The sequence below is a fragment of the Tenrec ecaudatus genome, chromosome 2 (genome assembly GCF_050624435.1).
Source record: "Tenrec ecaudatus isolate mTenEca1 chromosome 2, mTenEca1.hap1, whole genome shotgun sequence".
Taxonomy (NCBI): Eukaryota; Metazoa; Chordata; class Mammalia; order Afrosoricida; family Tenrecidae; genus Tenrec; species Tenrec ecaudatus.
In genome coordinates, this window is record NC_134531.1 from 186,888,664 (window position 1) to 186,912,227 (window position 23,564).

Here is a 23,564-nt window from a genome sequence, read left to right on the forward strand (position 1 = left end):
CTCTATGCCTGTGTACACAGACCCTCCTCGCTGCAGCTGCATGCCTGCCCCCTGATGTGCCTTCTGTGGTTCGTGCAGTGCTCCCCTTGGGATGGATATTTGATGGCTCCAGTCTTCTGCTAGTCCAGCTGGTGCTACAGTACATGCCGTCATTTTGGGCAGAGGGCCACTTCTGGTCCTGTACAGCCCTCAGGCCTGTCCCAGCCCAGCAGGAGTCCAGACCCCTGCCACCCTCTTGGGACTATTCCAGCAACGTGTCCACAGAGCTCAGGGAGGTGGAGGGAAAGAGCATGGGGGTGTGGGTCTATCCAGCCTTCTGGAAACGCAGCAGTCAGACTTAGGCTTTGACCAGACTTGGCCTTTGGCTTCTGTGGGAAGTAGGGCAGAGGGAGGCCAGGACTTTTTGGTCCAGGGGGATCTTCTGGGGTGAGAGGTCACACATGGAGACTATTGGGGTGGAAGCCGCAGCTCCGAGGCCATGAAGGCAGCCCTGATGTATGGCCGCCCCATGCACAGCAGACCAGAGCATTTCCTGGTCATGCATCACTCTCACCATTTCCCGCGTGCTCAAGTCCATGGTTGTCCCCTGCTCTGGGGACCTCCCTCCCCCCTCTGTGTCCCGCCTCCCTTAATCGGGCCCTCCTGAAGTTGGGTCCAGGGCAGAGGAGTCAGCTGATGTGACTCTGTGGTGACCCCTAAGGGCTTCACTGGCTCATTGTCTTAAGGAGATCACCAGGCCGTTCTTCCTAGTCTGCCTTCATCTGGAAGCTGCATGGAAACCTGTCCCCCATGAGTGACCCCACTGGCATTTGAAATACCAGAAGCATCGCTTTCAGTATCAGAACCACACGCACGCCACCCAAGTCTCACAAACTGACAGGTAGTTGATGCTGTGTGGACACAATCCACCACCCCCCCCAATGTGGGACTGGGATTTGAGGAGGCCACAGGGCGTGATGCACATATGCTAATGGCTTCAGCATAGCACGGCAGCGCATACAGGACCCCTCACCCAGACGCCCACATTCCCAGGCCCCCTGTGCTCCTCCAGCTCCAGCCCCTCTTGCTGTCCAGGGTGGCACCGAGGGCAGACACAAGTAGCCTGGTGCCAGACCGTGAGTACACGTCCTGGAAAGTGTGATAGGAGGAAGGATCCCTGCAACAGGGCGTCAGAGTGCACACTCTCTCAGCCCTGGAATCGGCAGTCCGAGTTGCTGAGATGATTGCTGTAGCAGTTACCATGACGGCCCACAGGAGACACAGGCGGATTTCAGCCCCCTTCCTTTTGACAGAGGCACCCTGGTGGCACAGTGGTTGAGCGTTGTGCTGCCAGCCTCAAGGTCAGCAGTTTGAACCCCGCAGTGGCTCCTGGGGAGAGAGACGGGGCTTTCCCTCCCTGTAAAGAGCGACGGTCTCCGAGGCCCACGGGGGAAGTTCCCCACCCCCCCTGCTTGAGGGGGCATTGGCTCCATGGCGGTGAGTTTGGGGTCCGGGGCAGAGGAGTGGCATGAGCGCACAGTAGGGGCTGAATGTCCACTCCAGGTGTTTCCAGGGCTCATTAGAACTGATGCCGGGCAGACGCTTCTTCCTACCCATGTCCCGCTCTGGTGCAGTCCTCTGCCTCAGGGCACTGCAACACACACGCTCCCACACATGCGCGTACATCTGCTCACACGCGTTCTCACGGATAGGTGCACACATGCCCACAGGCACACACAGACCTGCGCGCTGGCACGCACACACGCACATGAATACGGTCCCTGTGCTAGCGGCCCTCAGTCGGGGAGGGAGGAAGGGAAAGAAAACAAAGGTGCGTTTCACTCCCTCCCTCGCTCTGCACCAGGGCTCAGACAGGCTGGTGGGGCAGGGCTGATGGGGCCAAAGCTCCAGCTCCAATCCGGGGCAGCTATTTTGGGGACGAATGACCTACCGCTTCCCATGACTTGCTCCTACATGGCGTCTAATTTCATTGAACCTTGGAAAGAGTGACATCATGGTGGCTGCCTGGTCGCCGCCCACAAATGGCAAACCACAGGGCGAGCGAGCGAGCGGAGATTTGTCTCCGGAGCAGGGGCGAAGCGAGGCCCAGCGGGCTATGAAAAGAAATGACCGGTGAAACCCATTAGTCAGAGGTCTCCAGCAGCGGCAGGCTCCCAAGCTCGAGAGCAGGGACAGGCTCCGGCGGGCTCATCTTGGGTTGGATGACGCAGCCGCCCCTTGCTGCTATGGAGACCAGGTGCAGCCTGTACTGTGGCTCTGTGCTGTCAGTCCTACTGCCCCACTAACGTCCGTGTGGCATCGACACCGCTTCCCCTGGGTTTGTTTCATGCCGAGATAAAGGGTATGATAGGCAAGGGCTTCTTGATGAAAATGGTGACCTGCGTCTTGGCTGCACCATCCCAGTGAGTCAGAGCAAACCCCGGTGAACAGAACCTGTTCCCTTGCCCAGTTTTTTTCCACGGGTGAGGTGCCTACCCAGGCACAGAGCAAAAGGGAGAGGGCTTTGGCTTCGCTCTAGATCTCAGCAACTGTGTGGCGTTTGCAGCCTCCCTGGCAGGAGGGACACCTGGGCACACTGGCTTGGGCACGGGGAGCTGTGCTTCGCAAACAGCAGGCTTCCTTAGGCCCCTGGGCCAGATTCTTCTTTTCAGAGTGTTCTGCAGCAGGCATGTCCCCGCCCCTGTGTCCCAGAACTCCAGGGCTGGGGACTGTCCTGTGCCTTAGAGGGGCTTAGCAGTAGCTTGGCCTCTACCCACTGGCTGGTCAGCGCCCCTGTGGTCAGCACACACACAGAGAATTGTGAAAAGCTAAAAATATCTCTGGGTTTCGCCAAGCGTTCCCAGGGCCCCAGATCGGCTCCACGGAGAACCACTGGTATGTACGTTTTCAAGAGGCACCAGAAAGTTTCACAAGCTTTTGATTGCCTTGTTTTTTGTTTCGTTCTCTTGTGCAATCCCCTGCACGTAATGATACCTTGAGCCAGACGCATCGCTCTTCTTTAGACTCCCGTTACCCCATCGGCATAATGAAGGGGTTGGACACAGTGATTGTCAGGGACCCTCAGCTCTGTGGGGACAGCCTTGGGGGTGGGGAGACTCCCCAGGGGGCTCTGTGTGTCCCATCCCCACAGGTGATACCTCTTGCCATCCTGTTCCAGCCACTGTGTCCACTCCCCTGGGATCTTGGCCCGCTTTCTTAAATCTCACCGATGGCTCTCTATTTCACCCTCTTATAAACGGAGTTTTGTAAAAATCCACAAAAGTAAGAAGAGAAGAGTACAGGGAATTCCAGGTGCTTATTACCATCCGTATCATCCTGTTCTCGCTGAGGAGGCTGGGCCAAGCCGAACCCCCTGCTGCCCAGTTCATTCCGACTCCTGATGACTCGACAGGCCAGAACAGAGCCCCACGGGCTTCCCCCACGGCCTCGTCTTGCCCCCCCCCAGGAGCGGCTGGTGGGTTTAAACTGTAGACCCTGCGATTAGCGATCCAGTACTTGGCTCAGTCTCACCAGGGCTCCCTATTTATAAAGACAGCTAGAGCCTACTCTTGGTGCACATTCATCCAGTGACTTGTTCGATCAGCTCAATTCCCCATGGGCTTGGGCTCGGCTGGCAGGGTCGGGCAGTGGGAAGGCCATGTCCTGCTCTTGGGAACCTCACAGCCCAGCGGGAGGACAGGGAGCAGTAACAGAAACCCAGCCTACTGCCGTCCGATGGATTCCAACTCATTGTGTCTTTGGGACAGTAGAACTGCCCCTGTGGGTTTCTGACCCTGTAACTCTGGGGATTTGAGAGCCTCATTTCTCTCCAGTGGAACAGCTGGTGGTTTCGAACTACCGACCTTGTGGTTCGTAGCGCAGTGCATCACCATTGACGCCCATAGATATTCCATCTCTCTGAGATGAAGCACCTCTCCCTCTTTTAGGCGGGCTAAGAAACCCTTTCTACCCAAACTGAGTTCCATTTGGCCCCATGTCTTTGAGGGAAGCTGAAAGAACATGATTAGGTCTGGGTGTGGGCCCCACCCACGACACTTAAAGTGGCTGCTGAGAGGTCAAGTGGCGTCACAACCCCAACTAACCCTCAGGTTGGTCAGGAGGATTGATGAGAACATGCCGGTCTAGGGCCTTGCGTGCCCTGTTGCACGGTAAGTGTAGCTTTCCCACCCCCCACTTTCCTTACCCTTTCCTCCACATGCTTTCAGCAGGCGGGGACCACAGCTGGTCCACGTCACCACAGCCAGGGTGAGACTGACTAATGTCAGCCCGGGATGACGGCTCCCTTCCTGATCTGTCACATGCCTTCAGGCTCACCCATCTCCCAGTGGCCCATTTTCTCAGTGACCTTCACTGCTGACTCATCGGTCGGCTCTGAACCCGGGTCTTCTGCAGCTCTCCCAGTACCCCATCACTACTCCTCAGCTTAGGTTTGTGGCATGGGAGTGGGGTCACGATTAGGGATTGTTCTTTTTAGGTGAATCTTTCCAAGAAGCTTAAACTCGTGCTAGAAGGGCAGTTTCAGGAGGACAGGGGTCATGGCTGCCCTGGCTACTTTCAATTCCCTCCTCCCCCACCATCTAGAGCTCCATTATTAAAGTGTTACAGTGAGCTCAGATATGTGTTGAATGGATGAATGAATTGTGAATTGGTGCCTAACTATCCCTAGGGAGAATCCCACCCGCTTTGGGGTAGTAACCTTAAAAAATGGGGAAATGGGCCACTTTAATCCAACTTACCAATAAGTGAGCACAAAACTGACACACCGGTGGAAGGACGTGAAAGGGCGGTGGCCTGTGGAGTCAGGCAGGGAGGATTCGGATTCCATCTCAGCCACTCACTGGCTTGAGGACTCTAAGCTAACTTCTTTCTGTCCGAGGCTCTGCTCTCTTGCTAAAAAATGAAGATATCACCGTTGCCAGGACTAACGTCCTGGCATTTGATGTCTGTTTATGCGCTTAACAAACTAGCTGCTAACCTGAAAGTGGGCAGTTCATCCCGTGGCTTATTTGTTCAGCTCAATCCCCCATGGGCTGGGGTGGACTTCCCCAAGGTGCCTGGGAAGAAAGTTCCCGAAAAAGCAGACCTTGAAACCCTGCGGAGTGTAGTTCTGCTCTGGCATATAATGGGTTGCTGGGTTGCCATCAACTCAACAGCCATCAGCACTGGCTTTGGATGTGTGTGCCCATGTCCCTCACTCTCTGTGGATTTGTGAGGATCAGTGTATACAGACAGTCATGTGTATGTATGTGAGGTGCCCATTGGATGTCACGTCATTCCCTCAGTCTGGAATGCCTACCTCCTCGGATTGCTTCCTGTGGCTTGTTCCAACTCTGACCTCCCCTCTGAAACCTCTGGAGCCGCCCCAACAGAAGCACTCTCTGCCTCATGGGCACCCAGCACAGCCAGTAACTGGGTGTTAGACCGGCAGCTCAGCCAGAAGCCTACAGAACCAGGTGTGGGTGACGAGAGCAGGCTGCGTGCGGTCTTTAAGCCAAATCTTCTTTTAAAAAAAGTGTCATTTAATTTTTTTAGAAATGAGGTTAACATTTCATTTTGAAATAATTCCAAAAAAGTCAAAAACTAGTACAAAGATTCCCTTATGCCCTTTCCCCAAACTATGTTACATAACCATAATGTGATGATGTAAGCGAGGAGACTAACATTGATTCAGTACTGGTATCAACTCACCTACAGACCCATTCTCCGTTTGGATCCTGGTCCCACTGCTGGCCTCTTTCTGTCCACGGACCCAGGCCGGGATCCCTCACTGGTGTGCGGCTGTCATGACTTCTGTCTCTGATGGTGTTCAGCCTGTCCTCGGCGGTCGTGGGCCAAGACTAGCCAGTCATTCTGCAGTGGCCCTCATTTGGACCTGTCTGGTGTCCGGGTCATGCATTGTGGTAAGATCACAGCAGGGACGAGGGGGTCCGTCTCAGATGGTATGTCAGGAGGCCCGCATGTCTCACCCTGGTGGTCTGCTCCTGGATCAGCACTGCCAGCTTCCTGCACCATGGAGCCAACCCTTGGCCCTGTGTAACCACGCACTATTTCCTGAAGACAGTGGCGGCTCAGGGGTGGACTCCTCACCTTCCTGTGGAGGAGATGCTGAAGAGGTTTCTTCCTAGACAGACTAGGAAGAAAAGTCTGGCAACCTGCTGACAACCTGCCTGTGAAAATCTTGTGGCTCAGTCATCTGACCTGCCAGCCACCATGAAAACGGTGTCGGACCGGGTGGCATTTCGTTCTGTCGTGGGTGGGGTTGCCACCAGAGTTGACTTGGCATCACCTCACCGTGGTGATGCCACGTGGGGACAGCTTCTGAACGTCTGTGAGCATCCTCTTACACCTTCCTCACCTCTGTGCCTGCATGCGTTCCCAGTTCCCGGCTTACCCAGGGGGATAGCCTCTATCTCCATCATGATTCAGGAGCCCTGCTGGCGTAGGTCACACGGTGGGCTGTGAGCCACAAGGCCAGCTGTTTGAAACCACCAGCCATTCAGCGGGAGAACGACAGGTTTTCTGCTTCGGTTCACAGTGACAGTCTTAAAGTCACAGGGGCAGCTCTACCCCGCCCTCTTACTCACTCACTGCCATCGAGTCCATGCTGGCTCGTTTCGACCCCTCTGGGTTTCTGAGACTGCTAACTGTTATGGGAGTAGAAGGTCTCGTCTTTCTCCCGAGGAGCTGCGGGTGGTTTCCAGTCCAGCGCATTGCTATAAGTCGGCATCGACTCGATGGCAGTGAGATCATTATTTACCATGATAGTGCACATTATTTCTGATTTGACCCAGGGGAGCCCCTTGAAGCTGGCTTCTTATCCTCCTGATATGTTCCTATCATTCACTAACCACTTTCTGTCATTCTGACACATGAGGACACAGGCTTTATTGTGTTATGTTTTCCTGCCCCCGCCTTGGAATCCGATATTTCTCCAAGAACTTCTGATTGCTTTTAGTAAAGAATAATACTTAGACGCCAAAGCCTGGGTGCTATGGGATATTCGTCACTATTGGACTGCCCCTGCTCTTGGGCTCCCTCTGTCAGTGGGCAAAGCTGGGACATGCAGGCATGTATACTGGGTATGTGTATATGCACACACATTTCTGTCATCTGACACTGAAAACCATGAGTTTACACAGATGCCTCCAACTCCATCCCCACACCACAGGCTTCACCCTAGCTCCCTCCCTCTTGATCGTGACCCTCCCAGCGGAGGAACCCTGGGCTCATCATACTCAGACAGGTTCATTAGATCAATCCCTTGGCAGGTAACCAAGAGTTCATCTCTGCCATAGCCCCCTGTGCCAGAGATGCCCCCTTCACCCTTAATGGACTTCTCACATAGTTCATAGTGTTGATCTGACATGAAGGTTCCAACACTTTTAAGCCCGTGAAGCCCAGTGTCTGCCCTGAACCCCCAGTGGTGACCTGGGTATGAGTTGTTAGCTGCCTGGGGTGTCTCGAAACTGCCATTTCAGGTGGAAGGGCCCTCAAGACCCCCTTGCTTTACACACAGGGAAACTGAGGTCCAGAAAGGGACTGACATTTTCTACAGGTGAAGGATGAGTTGGGCAGAGGTAGGACTAGATGCCTTCCTCCTGTAGACCCCACCTTCTGCTTGTCTCCGTAGGAGAGCCGGTGTGTCTCCACGCCAACCCAGAGTGGCCCCAGAAGCGAGGTCCCTCGTTCCTTTCTCTAGACCTGCAAGGCTTCTCAGCTCAGCTGGTGTGTTCGTCATCAAGTGCTGCTATAACAGAAATATCACCGGTCGATGGCTGGGACAGAAACTGATTCAGTTAACCATTCAGGAGGCTAGAAGTCCAAATTCAGGGTCCTCAGGGAAAGACTTCCTCTGTCAGCTCTGGGGGAAGGGGCTAAGACAGCAGTTCTCAACCTGTGGGTCACCACCCTTTCAAAGGGGTTGCCTAAGACCACCGGAAAACACATATTTCCCATGGTTGGGGGCCACCACAGCATGAGGAACTGTATTAAAGGGTCGTGGCATTAGGAAGGTTGAGAACCACTGATCTAGGAGGTTCTGAGCACAGCAACTCTGGATCCAAAGACTAGATTCCACTCCTGGCTCTTCTTTTTGGGTGGTAGTAGGTCCCTCTGATCTCTGTGTGCTTGTTTAGTCTCTTTAATATAGCAAAAGAATTGACTCAAAGTACAACTTAATCCTATACTGCCTCTAATCTTGTCTCATTTACATCAGGAAGGCAAGGATTTACAACACAAGATAATGAGATCACAAAGTGGAGAGAGGATGATTACACAGTACTGAGCATCACGGCCTGGCCCAGTTGACACATATTTTGAGAGGGCACAGTTCAATCCATGGCCAGCCACAAACCAGCAGCCCTTAGGCGATGTCAACCTGCAGCCTCAGCTCACTTGTCTTGGCATCGTGTTGCCCCAACGCTTGAGAATTAGGAACGTTAGTGTAAATTTCAAAACATGGCTTCTTGGAAAACCAGATCTGGGCATCCAGATCTCCCACCCCTCCACCAGGCAGGCGTCAGCTGGAGCTCTCCCCACCCCTACCCCCATCTCCTCACCCCCACCTTTCATTTTCTCCCTCATTCCCACACCCAAGTGTGCTGGCTTCTGACTGCCTCCCACTGTAGGTTGCCTGCCTGGCACCCATTGGAGTTGGCTGTGGAATTCAGTCCATGCTCAGAGCAGGGACTACGGGTCCTCTCTCTGCCTGCACCCCCCTCTCCAGCTTCCTCTCCTTCCACCCTCCTCCCCTGGCCGTGTGGAAGTTTAAGTAACCAGCCAGGCTCAGCCTCTGCTCTTGCCCTCCACTCCCCCTTCCTCAGGAACCTGGTGCCTCTGTCCTGCTCTGTCCTACCCTCTCACTGCAGGGAGGTTCACAGCCCACCCCAAGACCACTTTCAGTACCCTCCGCTGTCTCCAGCTAACCCGATAGCTCACCCTGTGCTGTTGTTCTCCCGTGTCAGTCTGTCCGGGCTATTAAACTACTGCCTCCCTGGAACCGGGATTGCACGTTTGTTTCTCCGCGGCCATAGTGCCTAGAGGAGGGCTTGGCGTGTGGTTGGTGGTGGTGTGAGTGGTCATTCAGTTGGGCAGCCCCACGCGCAACAGAAGAAAACACTGCCCATCCTCCACTATGTCCACGGTCGCCTGTGTGTCCGCGCTGTCATTGCAGCCAATGAATGTGCATTCCGAAGCACTTCCACCCGAGGGCTCATTTTCCAGCACCGTATGGGGCAGTGTTCTCTTGCGATCCATAGGATTTTCATTGACTGATTTTAGGAAGCAGATTACCAGACCTTTCTTCCTAGTCTGCCTTCGTCTGGAAGTTCTGCTGAGCTCTGTCTGCCATGGGCGATCCTGCTGGTATTTGAAATACTGACAGCATGGCTTTCAGCAGAACAACAACACACAAGCCATCACAGTGCAACAAACTAGTAGGTGGGCAGTGGGTGTGTGGGCAGTGGGTGTATAGTGGGTGCTCAATGTTGGGCAGATGAGGAGTCACAGTTCTAACCGTGAGTTTATAGCATCTCCTGAGCCCGTGTCATAGAGCTTACATGTTGGGCTGATACCCGTAAGGTTGGCAGTTTGAAACCACCATCCACCCAATGGGAATAAGATGAGGCTGTCGAGTCCTATAAAGAACCTCAGAAACCCACAGGGGCACTGGGACCGACGTGATGGCAGGGAGCGTTTTTGTTTCAGACAACCATCCGAAGTGCCCTCCCCTCTGTGCTGTGAGAGCCGCGGTGGTAGTTGCTGTCATTTGACAGACAGAGAAACCGAGGCACCTCAAGGTGACGTCAGGGCATGTGCCCAGGGTCCCACAGTGGTGGGTCGGTATTCTGACTTTGCAGCTCGTGCTCTTACCGTGAGAGTGGCTCTCTGCATTCCAGGAGCCCGGACTGCGACAACCAAGGAGTTAAGTTGGTGTGGACAGATGATATGTGGGGACTTCCTACCCCCGCCCCCCGGCCCCCAACAACCACACCCTGCCACACCCCCATTTCTAGTGCACTGCTCTCCAGGTAGCAGCCAGACAGGAAGGTGGTACCTCTTAACTTGGCCGCCCACAGGGACTTTCCTCTCCCCGCCGTGTGAGGAAACAGGGCGCCTACACCTGTAATTAGGCGTGCGCAGGGGACTAATAGCGGGACTTGCGTAAGATTTCCAAGCCCGTGTGCTGGGTTTCCTACGTGCAGCCCGTCGTCACCCCCGTCGTCACCCCGGGCCTCTTCTGCCAGGTGCCGCCCTGCCCAGAGCTCGGAGCCGCAAACCACCCACCGTGTGAGCCCCCGCGGGCTGGTCACTCGCTCGCGCCACCGCGCAGGCGCGAGGGAACCAGAGTGGCCGCGTGTGTGCGTGCCGAGTGCCCGCGTGCGTGTGTAGTCCCGTGTGCATGTGTGCGTGCATAGCCGCCGCCCGTGGGCGTCCTCGGGTCCGGTCCGTCCCTGACTGACGTTCCTCTCGCTGCTGCTGCTGCTGCTGCGCACAGTGAGGGCAGCGGCCTCGGGAGAATGTTCTCCTTCCACGTGGGCGACTTGGCTCGACGCCTGGCACGGCCACCCCGCATCTCGCAGCGGAGGCTTGTGTGTTGCTACGATGCTGCTAGACGGGTTTTGGCAGCGCGTTTAGCCGGAGACGGCTACAAAGAAAGGTCTGGAGACCTACTGCCCGTCAGCCCGTGGACACAGTGGCACACAGCCGCGCTGTCCTGTTGTGCATGGATCAGCCGCGCATGTGACAGCCGCGCTGTCCTGTTGTGCATGGGTCCCCGTGAGGCCAGAGGACCAGGCGGAGGCCACGGCTGGACCGCCTCACAGGGGCACTGGGGGTCCTCGAGCGGCTTTGCCTCACAGAGACTTGTATGTCAGGGCACAACTAGGGTTTCTGAGGCAGACAGCAGTCCAGGACAAGTTTGCCAGATCTTTCTCCCTGGGTGTAGTGGCCGCTCTGGTTTTGCAGTTGAGGAAACAGGATCAGAGGGGTGAAGTCACACAGCAAGAAAGGGACTCAGCCGAGGCTGGAGACCAGAGTTCTCTGAACCTAAACCCCCAAATTGAACACTGGGTGGCAATAAGACAAGACCAGAATTAAATCCGGGTCAGTCTAATCCCAACCCCAGCTTCTCCCCTGGCACCCCATAGCCCGCCCTGCCTTGAAGGGAGCCGGATGGCATCCAGGAAGCACCGATCGGGGAGGGAGGCGCATTTGGTAGAAGCCAGAGCAGTTGTGTGGTCATGAGCTGACCTGGAGACTGTGGGCTTCAGGCACGATTTTCTGTTGATGTCATACTTTGCAGATACTCAGAGTTCAGGAGGAAAATCTCCAAGAACCCAGCAGGGGAGCCGGGGAGCGGCAGGAAAGGGAAGAGGGGGTGGAGAGTGACGGCAGGCAAGAATGCAGTGCATTATATAACTTCAGGGGTATGCTGCTTCCTTTAGGGTCAGAGGCTGGTGTGGGCAGGTTATTCCACAGCGCTTATTGTGCGCCTACTGTGCGCCGGGCCTTCACCAGGCGACAAAGTCCCTACCCTCCTGGAACTTACCATCTGCTGGGAGCAGAGAGGGAGGGAGGGCCACCAAGACTGTGCCCAGAAACAGGTGGAGGAGGTCACTGGGGAGGTGGTAATATGGATGACAAAGGAGATTGGACAAAGCTGTGTCTGGAGGATAGTCGGGGCAGGAGGGGGCACCCTTACACTAGAGAGGATGACCTGTAAGGCTGAGTGGGAAAGGGGACCTGGAGGAGTGGAAGGAGCTGGTCCTGTGTGGAAGGATGGCTTGCCAGCTAGCACCTGACCCCCTGACCCCTGAACCCACCGTTGGTGCCACCTCACCCCATGTCCCTTTTCCTCCCGCAGGTTTGACATCTACAGGAAGGTGCCCAAGGACCTCACTCAGCCAACATACACCGGCGCCATTAGTGAGTACTGCCCTGCATTGGTCACTGCCCCACCCACCCCTTCCCGCCGCACACTGTGCCTGCTCCCGGCAGGGGGAACGTCAGGCCTGCAGGAAAGATGGGGGTGCAATGGGGCTCCTGTGTAGTTAAGGTCTCTTGTGCATCTTTCCAAGACCTTCATCTACTCTCTCACTGAACCTTGATCCTCACCATAACCGGCAAGCAGTAGGCACCGACTGTCTAGAAGGAGATGTAAGACATGGTTCTTAGGACCTGGGGTTGGAAAGTGGGGCTCAGGGTGGGAGGTGTATTAAAGCCCTAACTCGGTCCCTGTGAATAGGACCTTTGTTTGGAAAGAGGGTCTTTGAAGATGTTTTCAGTGACTGCGCTCAAATTAGAGGAGGGTGGATACTCAAAAAGCAATAAACACTTCATGGCCATCTAGTCATTTCCTGTTCATAGCAACCCCATAGGGCAGGATAGAACTGCCTCTATGAATTTCTAAGATTGTAACTCTTTACGGGAGTAGAAAGCCTCATCTTTCTCCCATGGAGCAGCTGGCAGTTTCAAACTGCTGACCTTGTGGTTAGCAGCCCCACGCGTAACCACGATGCCACCCGGGCTCCTTGGGTGAGCGCTACTCACACAATCGGTGACCTTAGGAGAGAAGAAACAGCATGAAGACGGCCATGTGAACAGGGAGACAGAGGAATGATCTAGCCACCCACCAAGGAATGCCAAGAATGGCCAGAAAGCAGTCATGGAGGCTCTCCCCCACCACCTGCAGCAGCCTCGGCCCAGCCAACGCCTTGGTTGGAGGCCCCTGACCTCCAGAACTGTGAGGCCGTGCGCTCCGGCTGTGGTCGCCACCCAGCCCGTGGCGTGTTGTTAGGACAGCCCTAGGAAATGAACACAAGGATGGAATGTACTTTGCCCTCGTCAAACCTCTTGAACTCCCAGAATCTCTTTAAATATGTTTTTGTATCTCTTCTAAATATATTTTGAATCTGTTTAGCTATGTCTTCATCCGTTAAAAATAATGACGATGAGCTCACCCAGGTTTGGGTTTCTAAATACCATTCTCCAGTCAAAGGAGCCCGGGCTCTGGAGAGAAGGCACTGGTCCGAGGGCCGGGCCAGGAATGAGACAGAACGAGCCCGGAACCCCTCGTGCCAGAAAAGAAGGGAGTGCTCAAGAGAGGCAAAGAGAGGGGAACGCGTGGCTGTGTGTCAGCAAGCTGTCGAGCCGGCCTGAACAAGAGCCCAGCAGCCAGAGCTGGAACAATTTAGCAGAATAAATATTATTGCTTTTCAACCCGAAGAATTTTTTTTTGAATGATCAAGTCCATATGCACTGAAACGGAGGCGAGGGGGCAGATCTTCCGCACAGAAGGGTTCCAAGTGGCAGATGTAAACACTTCCCCCTTGAGCCTCATTCCTCTCTCCTTGAGCGTGAGTTGGGTGTCATGACTCATCGGAAAGGAAAGGAGAGTGAGTAACTTTGCTGGGGACAAACCTGGAGAGAAGGTCAGCCTGTCCCGTAGTCAGTCAGAGGGCCGTCACATGCCCCTGATGTGATGGAGCAAGTACCCTCTCCCTTTGTAGTAGTGTCTCAGAGACCCAGACCCCAGCCCATCCAGGAGAAAACACCGGGCAAGCCCAGGTGAGGGACCTGCTTACAGGGAACTGGCCAGCATGCTTCAGAAGTGGCATGGTCTCAGAAAACAAGGACAGATGGGGGAGGAGGGGGGCTGGCACAGCCCGGAGGCAGCTATGGAATCTGGAATTGAAGTAAGGATATAAGTGAGAAGACTGGTGACATCCATATAAAGTCTGTAGCTTCGCTTTATCGACATTGTCCCAATGTTTATGTCTCGGTTTTGACAAATACACCGCAGTCACATGTGGAGTCCCTAGGTGGTACCAACAATAAACAAATGGCCTGGGCCATTTGTGTCCACTCAGGAGTGTCTTAAAAGATAGGCCTGGTCACCTACTACCAAAAATGCAGCCATGGAAAACCTGGTGGAGCCCAGTTTGACTCTGACAGAATCGGGGGACTGTCAAGAGTGGGAATCCACTCAACAACACCTTTCGTGGTTTAGATGAGAAGCTGCTGGCGTTCCGTTTGCGCCTGTTATCTTCCATGATAAACTAATTTATTGACAAACTAGACCACCCTGCAAGCAGGGCGGCTGTGGCCTCATTTTCCAGGTGAGAAAATGGGCTCTGAGAAAGAAGGTGACTTACCTGAAGTGCCACGGCTCCCAGAAGGTGAAGTGGGCATTAGGACTCAGTGGGCCTCCCCTACTTATACAGCAGGTTCAGGGCTACCTCCTAGGGCAGACCACTCACAGCTTGGACGATGGCCTCAGGGGTCTTCCAGGCTGGTCCCTCTCAGTGCCCCCTCCAGCTCAGCCTGCTGACAGCGAGCGCGCCTTCTTGAGCACCCCTGGATGTGCACAGCCCTGGGGAATGGAACAGTTCACCCAAGTAGCAGGGAGCATTTCTTAGAGGTTTTCAGATTAGCAGCTGTGTAGCCTTGGGCAAATCACTCCTCCCCTCTGAGCCTCAGTCGCCTAACCTGGGGAGCAAAGGAGATCATGCCTGTGGGGTGCCAGGTCCTCTCCTTGCCATCCTCCTGACACCTGTGGCCCGAGAGCCTGAGAAGCCATGCCTCTTTGTGCTTTGGTTCCCAAGAAAGGGCATTAAGGAGACACGATGGGAAAAGGGCTTGTTGGCCTGGGTTCCACAGTCAGTGGAGGCTTGCCTGTTCCTGGGATGCTGCACAGGTTTTGGGCATCGCTTTCAGACAGAGATGGATGAGGAAGAAAGGCCTGGTGATTGACTTCTGAAAATCAGCCCATGGAAACTGTGAGGATCACAACAGTCCAATCCCCTTGTCCCTTTGAATATGGGGCTGCCCCGAGGTGGGAGCCCACGTGATGGCAGCCCACAGCAATGTGTGTTTGACCATCTTATGAACCCCGCCCAGAAAGTCCAAGTGAGGCTCCTCCCTGCTTTCCTGCAACCAGCTCGCATGAGCTCACCATTTCCTCTTCTCCGCCAGCAGCCTCTCCCTGGTCAGGGATGCTTTAGCGATCAGGTGTGTATCCTGCTGGGATCTTTTTTAATACAGCTTTTCCTATGATGCACCATGGGGCAGTCTTCCTCCCCCCTTTCTCAGTTAATATCCCCTGGGCCCTTTCCAGATCAGCACATGAATATCTCCACCTTCCCTTTTTCAAAAATTTATTTGGCGTGGTAAAAAATTTACTCTGGTTAAAAATGTATTGTGGCTGTAAAAGAGTGCGCGAGCGAGCCAGCGAGCAGCGTGATGGCACAGGTGGGTTTGAGCACTGCCCTGCTAACCACAGGGCGGCGGTTCAGACCCAGCCAGCCCTCCTCAGGAGGACAATGAGGCTGTCTGTCCCCATGAAGCTGTAGAGCCGCTGAAGCCCCAGACGGGCTGCCAGGAGTGAGAACAGACTGGATGGCAGCGTGTTGGCGGTGGTGAAAAGTATATGTAACAAAACGTTGGCCCTTCAGTGAACTTTAAACGTTCCTCAGAAACACAAAAGAACCGTTCTACTCTGTCCACGGGGTGACGATGGTCAGAACTGACTCAATGGCGATGGGGAACAGTTAGTTACGGAGCCCCGGTGCTGTACTAGGCTTAAGCATGGGGCTGCCGCCCAAAAGGCCAGCGCTTCACACCCAGCAGCCAGGCTGTCTGCTTCCATCACGTCTCAAAACCTTATGTTTCCGCCGTGGCTCAGAACCAACTCAAGAACAGTGGGTTCGCAGGTAGTTCTATAAGGTAACTTTCCTAGAAGTTACCTAGACACATTCAAGAGGGGTGTGTGTGTGTGTGTGTGTGTGTGTGTGTGTGTGTGTGTGTGTGCGCGTGCACACACGCTGGTAAGGATTATGAGTTGGGCTGTGATCCTCATGGTCCGCAGTTCAAAACCACCAGGAGCTTCTCAGGCCAAAAGGCTGTCTACTTCCGTAAACAGTGACCGTCTCAGAAACCCACAGAGGTCGCTATGAGTCAGCATAACTCGATGGCAGTAGGTTTGGTTCGGGGTGTGTGTGTGTGTGTGTGTGTGTGTGTGTTTAAAATTGTAAAGGCCCCGCTGAATGGCCAAAGGACATTGAGTTGCGGCCCCAACTGCAGCATGAGCTATGTATTTCTGTACACAAGAGGAAGCCGGGACACAGGAAGCCAGCCCTAGCTGCCATCTAGTGAACAAATATTTATTAACCAGGTTCTGGGGCTAGGCCCCTTGCCAAGTGCTGGGACCACGCTGATGAATGGGCTTTGTCCTTGAGCACAGAGAAGGGAGCAGGGCGGCAGACGCATAAACACAGTGCATTACGTAGGGATGTGTGCTATTAATAGCAAAAGGAAAGGGAAAGGGCACGGAGCCTCACAGGCTGGGCTTGGATTTGGCTTCTCTCACACGGCTGAGAGGCCTTGGACAAATTCCTTGCCCTTTGGGAGCCTTGGGTCCCAAGCCTGGGACTTTGTGTGCTAGCTGCTGGGGAGTCCCCACGAGCAGACATTCTCTGGGGTCTCATTTCCGCTGTCCAGGGCCTGAGTCGGTAGCAAATGTCTGTTCAGAGAACGCTGGAGTCTTGTCTAAGCCTGGATTGAAGAAGCCAGCTTCAAGCCTTCAGTATAGACAGTCTTTCTGACGAAGACACTTCCTACTGGCCTTTCATGTTTTTCATTCAGCCAGCTAGCCAAATAAGCTGTTTGATAGCTTCTCGGAGGGAGGCCAAGTCCCTGGGTGAGGCCAGTCGCGAAGTGCTCTGCCACTGGCCAAAAAGTTGGTGGTAGAAAGCCAGTCAGAGGGGCCTCGGAACAGGGCCGGCCTGCCGGCTGATCTAACCCCTGAAGTATGAACAACCATTTCCCTAAGGGATCGCCAGCGATGTCATTCCTCCGTAGGATTAAAACTAATAAAGGGTGATGAGAGGGCCAAACAAGTGCATCATCGATAGCAGACTTCTAGGCTCCACCAGGGAGAGGCCCGTCCTGGGCTTTGCTCCCCCGGGCCGGCATTCTCTTTGTCTAAAGCCAGATAGGAGATGATAGGACCACAACTCAGAACCATCATGACTAGCCTTGTTTGGGCCTTTTCACCATCTGTGAGGCAGGAGGAAGAAGTCCTCGCCCTACATGAGAGAAAACTGGCTCAGAGAGGAAAGGAAAAAAAAGGAAGAGGGACGGCACAAGCCTGGTGCTCTCTTTCTGAAAGGTCACAGCCTCCAAGGCCACTAGAGCCCAGGGCGGCTCTGTCTGTTGCCGGGAGTCAGATTCCACTCCGTGGCAATCAGCAGCAGCAGCAACTGAGTTAGACGTGGCTTTACACCCGGGGCTCTGTGGTCTCGAGGGTCTGTCCGGGGAGAGGGAGGGAAGGCAGGCACAGCTGAGTGCGACCAGTGCTGCTGGGCACTGGGTTTGGGCCGCGCTGACTGTCCTCATCATCCGGGCCTCCTGCTCTGCCCTGGCTTTTGTCCAACCTTGTGCAAAGCACTGAGATTTCGGAGGAAGCCTTTCCCATTGCCCGTCTACCGTCTCTGGCTCAGACCGAGTTAGAACTTTGGATAGTGCGAGGAATTCGGCACTGACCTTCAGAGCGCTTCCCTATTTTGTGTCTATTCGTCATTGAGTGTCCAAGGCCAAGTCGGGCTGGCGGGTGGTGAAAATGATTCTGAAATGTGGGCCCTCTGGTTCTGTTCAGGAGCTCTGGTAGCGTAGTGGTTCCGTGTTGGGCTGCTACCCACCAGGTCAGCAGTTCCAAACCACCAGAGCTCCTTGGGAGAAAGTTGAGGCTTTCTACTCCTGTAAAGAGTAGCAGTCTGGGAAACTCACAGAGGCCTTTCTACTCTGCCCTATTGTAGAGTAGCCATGAGTCAGAATTGATTCCATGGTACTGAGCTTGGGGTTTGGGGGACTTGGGGGGACTATTCAGGTGCCCTGGTGGCATAGTAGGTCATAATTTGGGTGACCCCACTGGCTAACCGAAGGGAGTAAGATGAGGCTTTCTGCTCCCATAAAGATTAGTTCTCCTCTGTCCTGTAGGGTCTCTGTGAGGCAGAATACCTCGCAGCAGTGGGTTTGGCTCTTTTTTGCTTGATCCAGAAAAGGTAGAAGAAGCCAGGTGAAGGAGGTTGTGCCTGTTTGGGGGGACCCTTGCTTCCTGACTGTCATTTGAAAGTGAAAAGGGGGAAGGGCTGGAGGCAGGAGGTTTGGATTTATAGTTTAGCTTCTCCAGGGATTGATTCAGGAACTGGAGAACACATTTGGAATTAAAGCCGCATCGTTTTAAAGAAAGAAATAAGACCCCTCCCCTCTCATGTAGCCCTCAGCCAGTCCACAAGACCTGCCACGGAGCCAAGAGAAGCATGGTGCTGATGCTGCTGTGGGGTCAAGAGCATGGGGCTCCCACTGACGAAGGGGCTTCAAGAGGTTCCTGGGAAGATGGAATTAGAAGCGAAGAGGAGGTTTCTACCAAGTGTTTGGAGCCCCCTCGCATGATTACAAGGCTGCAGGCACGGGGGTCTCTGGGCAGGGAGCCAGCAGTCAGGAGAGGCAGATCCTCACAGTATGTTTTCATATGCCTGGGTCGTTTTTTGTTACTGACTTTTGTCATTGACATGCACTACCAATTGAAACACACACCGCAGACTCTGAATTCTGTCCTATGCGGTTTCTCAGAGTTCTGACGAATTTGGAGCTAATTCTATTGCCCCTCTCCCCCTGCCTCCATGTCAGTGCAATTGGAAGGGCAGAATGAGGGCTCAGCATGACCTGCCCTTCATTTGGTCCTGAGGTCCGGAGTTTTGTAGAACACACCACCCCTGTCTTGCCTGCCTCCAGTAGAGGGTACCCCTGGACTGGCCTCTGCCTCGCCCTGAACCTCCCATTCCACACCTTGAGCATGTGTAGCAGAATCCTTAGGTGACTACATCACCTAAAGATTAGAGGTTCTAGTCCGCCCAGAGGCACTTTGGAAGAAAGGCATGGCGGTCTATTTATGCAAGACCAGCTGTTAAAATCCCCGGGGAGCACAGTTCTCCTTTGACATACACGGGGTGGCCAGGAGCTGACGTCACGGCCCCTGGTGTGTGGAAGTGAGCCTGTGGAGCGTGGAGTTCCTCCCCCACAGGAGCTGGGGCTGTGAAAGATGGGATTGCCGGGGATGACCTCACAGTAGGGCACACAGCAGGTGCTCGGCCAACTCTGCTCTAAGCAAGCTTTAAGGAAAATATACAGCATCCGTGAGGATGGCTCTGCCCATCCAGGTGCGGGCTGTTGGGCATGTAGCCAGACCAGCTGGTGGGACTGGAAATTCTTTTTTTCTTTGTAAGAAAGTAAGGGCCAACCAATTTATCAGGTCCCCAAACCCTTCAAGGTCTCCCTAATGACAGCCCTAATACTGAGCTAATTCTTGAGTGAGTATCACCTGCCAGGCTCTATATTTATGCACAAGACCTGCACGTCACACTCCGCTATTTAAATCTTCAGAGCAGCCGATAAGGCAGTACTGATTGTTGCCCTTGTACAGAGAGGCTAGGCAACTTGCCCAGGCTTGCACAGCAAGTGAGCAGGGCACTTACTGAACCCTATTCTGTGACACTCCTCAGTAATAAGCCCTGTGAGCTCTGTGATTCATGCATCGGGCCCTTTCTACTTGCTTTCCATGGGCCTGTCAGTACCTCCCGGTGCCCAGCCTCAGGAGTGAGGACGTTTTAGCCTTCCAATACCGCTCTAGTGGGAGAGGTCACCTCAGACAGCCAGCAAAATGTGGGAAAGAGTGACTGCTTTATATTTAGGGTGGAAGGAGCTTTCCAAAGAAGGGACATTTGAGTTGGGCCTCAGCCTGGGGGCACGAGTAGGAGTTCACCAAGAAGAAAGAATGACCCAGTGCGGGGCAGTGGGAAAGGGCATCCCGGGCACCGGAACCACAGGAAAACATACGCAGACACCAGGCACATGATGGGAATTGCATATGGCTCAGAGAAGCTGGGATAGGGTGTGTTGGGAGGCCAGTGGGCTGAGCTCCAAAGAGTCGGGATGTGATTCCCCGGGCAGAGAGAGCCAGGGCCACAAGCTCACGTGTCTGCCTGTGTAGAGAGGAGGGCAGTCAGGAGGGGCCCCGGAGTCAGTGGTAAAGGTGGCCTACCTTTCCGGGGAAAAGCTTCAAGTACGATGGCCTCTGTCAGTCTCCCTCTCAGCGACTTTCTCCAGAGGGGAAGGCTAGGGAGGGGGCTGACCTCCTGGTTTCAATGTCCAGCCCCCCCTTATATCTTACATCTGCATTGTTTCTTCCAGTCTCTGTCTGCTGCTGCCTCTTCATCCTCTTCCTCTTCCTCTCGGAGCTCACCGGATTCATAGCAACGGAAGTGTAAGTCAGGCCCCCTGGTGGGCCATTCTGGGGCTCTCTGGGGACTCCAGACAAGAGTGGGAACCTGAGTAAAAGGAGAGAGCCCTCAGAACCACCAGTGTTGGCTCCCACACCCGTGGCATCGGGCCGCTTCTGTTTCTTGAAAGGCTCTTTGAAAGTCCAGGCCCGAGGGCTAGGAGGGCTGGTAAGGGTCGGACATCATCTGCTCACCTGTCCTGGGGCTTTGTGTGGCCAGGGGGCTCTCCCCCTCTGAATCATCACAAGGTCATTGGCCAGTAGAGCCAGTGGAGTTCTGAGAAGCAGGCACAGGGGGGCAAGGCTGCTGGCAGCAGAGCCCAGCCCCTCAACAAAACCGTCCCCTCTTTCCCAGGCCCATGCTCAGCTAGGAATCTGTGGGGGAGGGGGAGGGTCCTGACAGCACTTGACTTAGGGTGGGTCAGCCCTGATGCCTAGAATCATTTGTTGTCTGGATACACGCGTGAATGCACTGGGCCCTGTGTGACACAGGGTGAAGGCCCTTGGGATTATTCAACCCCAGCCCCATGTGGAGAGGGAATCAGAGCCAGGAGCTCCCTGCCCCGGCCAGTGGCTCCAGGCTTCAGAGCCTCTTCATTCCTGTGTTCACAGTCCAGCATGTCACCTTGGGGGTGGGCCCTGGCCAACCCTCCCCTACTGCCCACTGGAATTTTCTCTTTAACTCACGGAATCCCTCACGTTCTTTGGACTCCTCACAGCCTCAAGGTAACAGGAAACAAAACCAGACACTTCCCCCAGGATGCCCCTGGTTGCTGTACAAACGTGACTGCTCAATCCCCATACGGCCTGGGGAAGGTGCTGCTCTCTCTGGCTCACACTGCCCACAGTCACACCGTTAGGACTCGTCCATCCCCAGAGCCCATTCATGGTCTGAGCCCAGTGGGAGGCACAGACATGTGACAGCAGGCAGGGAGTGCTGCCTGAGCCCCAGTCACACCCCAGCCACTGCACAGGAGGCTTTACAAGGTGCAGGCAGAAGAATAGCACATGCAAAGGCCCTAGGGCAGGCCTGAACTGGTGTGTGTGCGCATGTGTGTGTGTGTACATGCAAAACAGAAGTTTGGTTGAGTTGGGACAAAGGAAGCAAGCAGGAGAGCTTAGAAGACAGAGTGGCTGGAACCAAGGTGGGCCATGCCTGTGCACGGCCGTGTCTTAGGGTGGGAATCAGCCAGGAGTTCCAGGGAGCAGGGACCAATCCAAACCGAACCACTGCCGGGAGTCAATTCTGACTCCTAGCACCCCTGTGTAGGGTTTCTGAGACTGAAGACCTGACTGGAGCAGGCAGCCTCTTGTTGCTCCCAAAGAGCAGCTGATGGGTTTGAGCCACCAGCCTTCCACTTGGCGGCCCCACACCTAGCCCGCAGCCCTTCCGGGCTGTTTAAGAGAGCACCGGCCAGATCTACTCTGTGAAAGGCTGCGTGTCATTGCTTAGAGGGGCTGACAATGCCGTGGTGGAAGCAGACCGTCAACAAGGAACCAAGACTAGACTGTCCAGTCGTGATGCGTGCTCTGGGGCAGGAGAGGGTAGATTAGGGAACGCAACACGAGGGCTATTTCATGAAGTTAAACTGGGTTGTTTACCAGAAAGCCATCTACCAGACTGCTGGTCCTGTCTGAGTATCAGCAAGTCTATGCAGCCAGCCCTTCATATTTATTCCCCATTTAGGGAGCTCTGGTGGCAGATTTGGTTACATTTTGACTGCTACTAACCCCATGGGCACTTGGCGTGAGAGTGCCTAAACGGGGGAGGCTTCCCAGAGCCACAAACTCCAGACACTCCTGGCGGGGAAGCGTTCCATCATCAGAAGCATCTCTGATTCCCCCACCCTCACTCTTCCAAGAACCGCTGCAGGTTTAAGAAGAGCCAAAGGCCAGGCTCTCTCTCCTGGGGAGCTGGCCTGCCGAGGCCATTTTGTGACCACTACACGTCAGCCCCCCTGAGATTGTAATACAAGGAAATGAGGTCACCCTGGTAGGAGCAACAGCACTTCAACCTCAGCCTGTGGTTATCGGTGCCATAAGATGCTTATTCTGGCTGGGCACCGTGGGACGGGAGGCATGTTTGCGTGGGCTTTGGACAGGTCAGTAATTACCCAAGGGAAGTGACCACAGGGTGTGGGGGCACTGAGGTTCAAGGGCACATCCCCTCCTTAGAGAACGGGACCACACGAGGTTCCGGCCGTCGACAGCCTGGCTCCTGCTACTCTTGGTCATAATTAACCTTAGAGACAGAACAATAAAATGAAGTAACTAGGACTCCCCTTGGGTGCGTGTAGGGTAATACAATTTATTACACTTCACAGTTTGGATTTAACTGGATTATGTGCCAGCCACCAGGCATAATGCTTGATAAGGCTCCTCTCAGGAAATCATCAAAACAAACCAACCTGGAATGAGCAATGAGCGTTGATCCCCTTTACAGTGGGGAGAACTGAGGCACTCGGAGGCCAAAGCTGGTGACTAGAGTCACACAAGGTTAGTTAGTGGTGGAAGCAGAGTCACACCGGGTCTGCCTGGCACCAGAGCCCAGACTCAGCACATCCTCCTTTCCAGCCCAGAGCATTTCAGAAACCTGGGAGCACGGGCCGTTAGCTGCCAACAAGTCAGCCCCAATACCCAGTGACCTCACATACAGTGAACACCACACTGTCCAGTCCCTCGCCATCCCCAGTGTCGGTCGAGGGTCAGACCCTCGTGCTCCACGAGCATTCCATTGGCTGCTTTTCTGAAGTAGCTCACCAGGCCTTTCTTCCTAGTCCAGCTTCGTCTGGAGAACCTCCACTGACAGCCAGTGGGTAGAGGTGGGGTGAGGTGGTGTATGGCCAGGAATCGAACCCAAGTCTCCAGCATGGGAGGGGAGAATTCTGTCACCGACCCACCACGGCCTCCTGGTCAGACTCTCCTGGAGGACAGCTGGGGACCCTTCTGGAATAAATGGCCAAGCAGGCAAACCAGCGCTTCAGGGCAGGGACTTGAAGGTCACCTCAAGCGGTGTCCTCAGACTCAGAAGGAAACTCTTGCTTCCCAAGCAGACCCAGCTTGGGGAGGCCACTGGCTGACCCAAGACCAGTTGCTGAGCCACCTTCTGAGTACAGAGGGTCCCGCCCAGCAGCCTGGGGAGCTGAGATCAGGGGCTGAGACAATCCTTGTAGCTAGAGGCCTGAACGCCTGCCTGTGTGTAGGGAGAGCCTCATGAAGAGCTCGTTCG

The 23,564-nt window shown here is 54.6% G+C and overlaps 1 protein-coding gene across 3 annotated transcripts in view; it reads left to right on the forward strand.

Moving 5' to 3' along the window:
• ERGIC1 (endoplasmic reticulum-golgi intermediate compartment 1) overlaps positions 1-23,564 on the forward strand; it is a 128,670-nt gene that overhangs the window by 52,206 nt on the left and 52,900 nt on the right. For all 3 annotated transcript variants that reach the window (XM_075541954.1, XM_075541953.1, XM_075541955.1), the window contains exons 2-3: positions 11,864-11,925; positions 20,248-20,320. In XM_075541954.1, the coding sequence (XP_075398069.1) occupies positions 11,864-11,925; positions 20,248-20,320 (135 nt within the window). The remainder of the gene's footprint in view (positions 1-11,863; positions 11,926-20,247; positions 20,321-23,564) is intronic.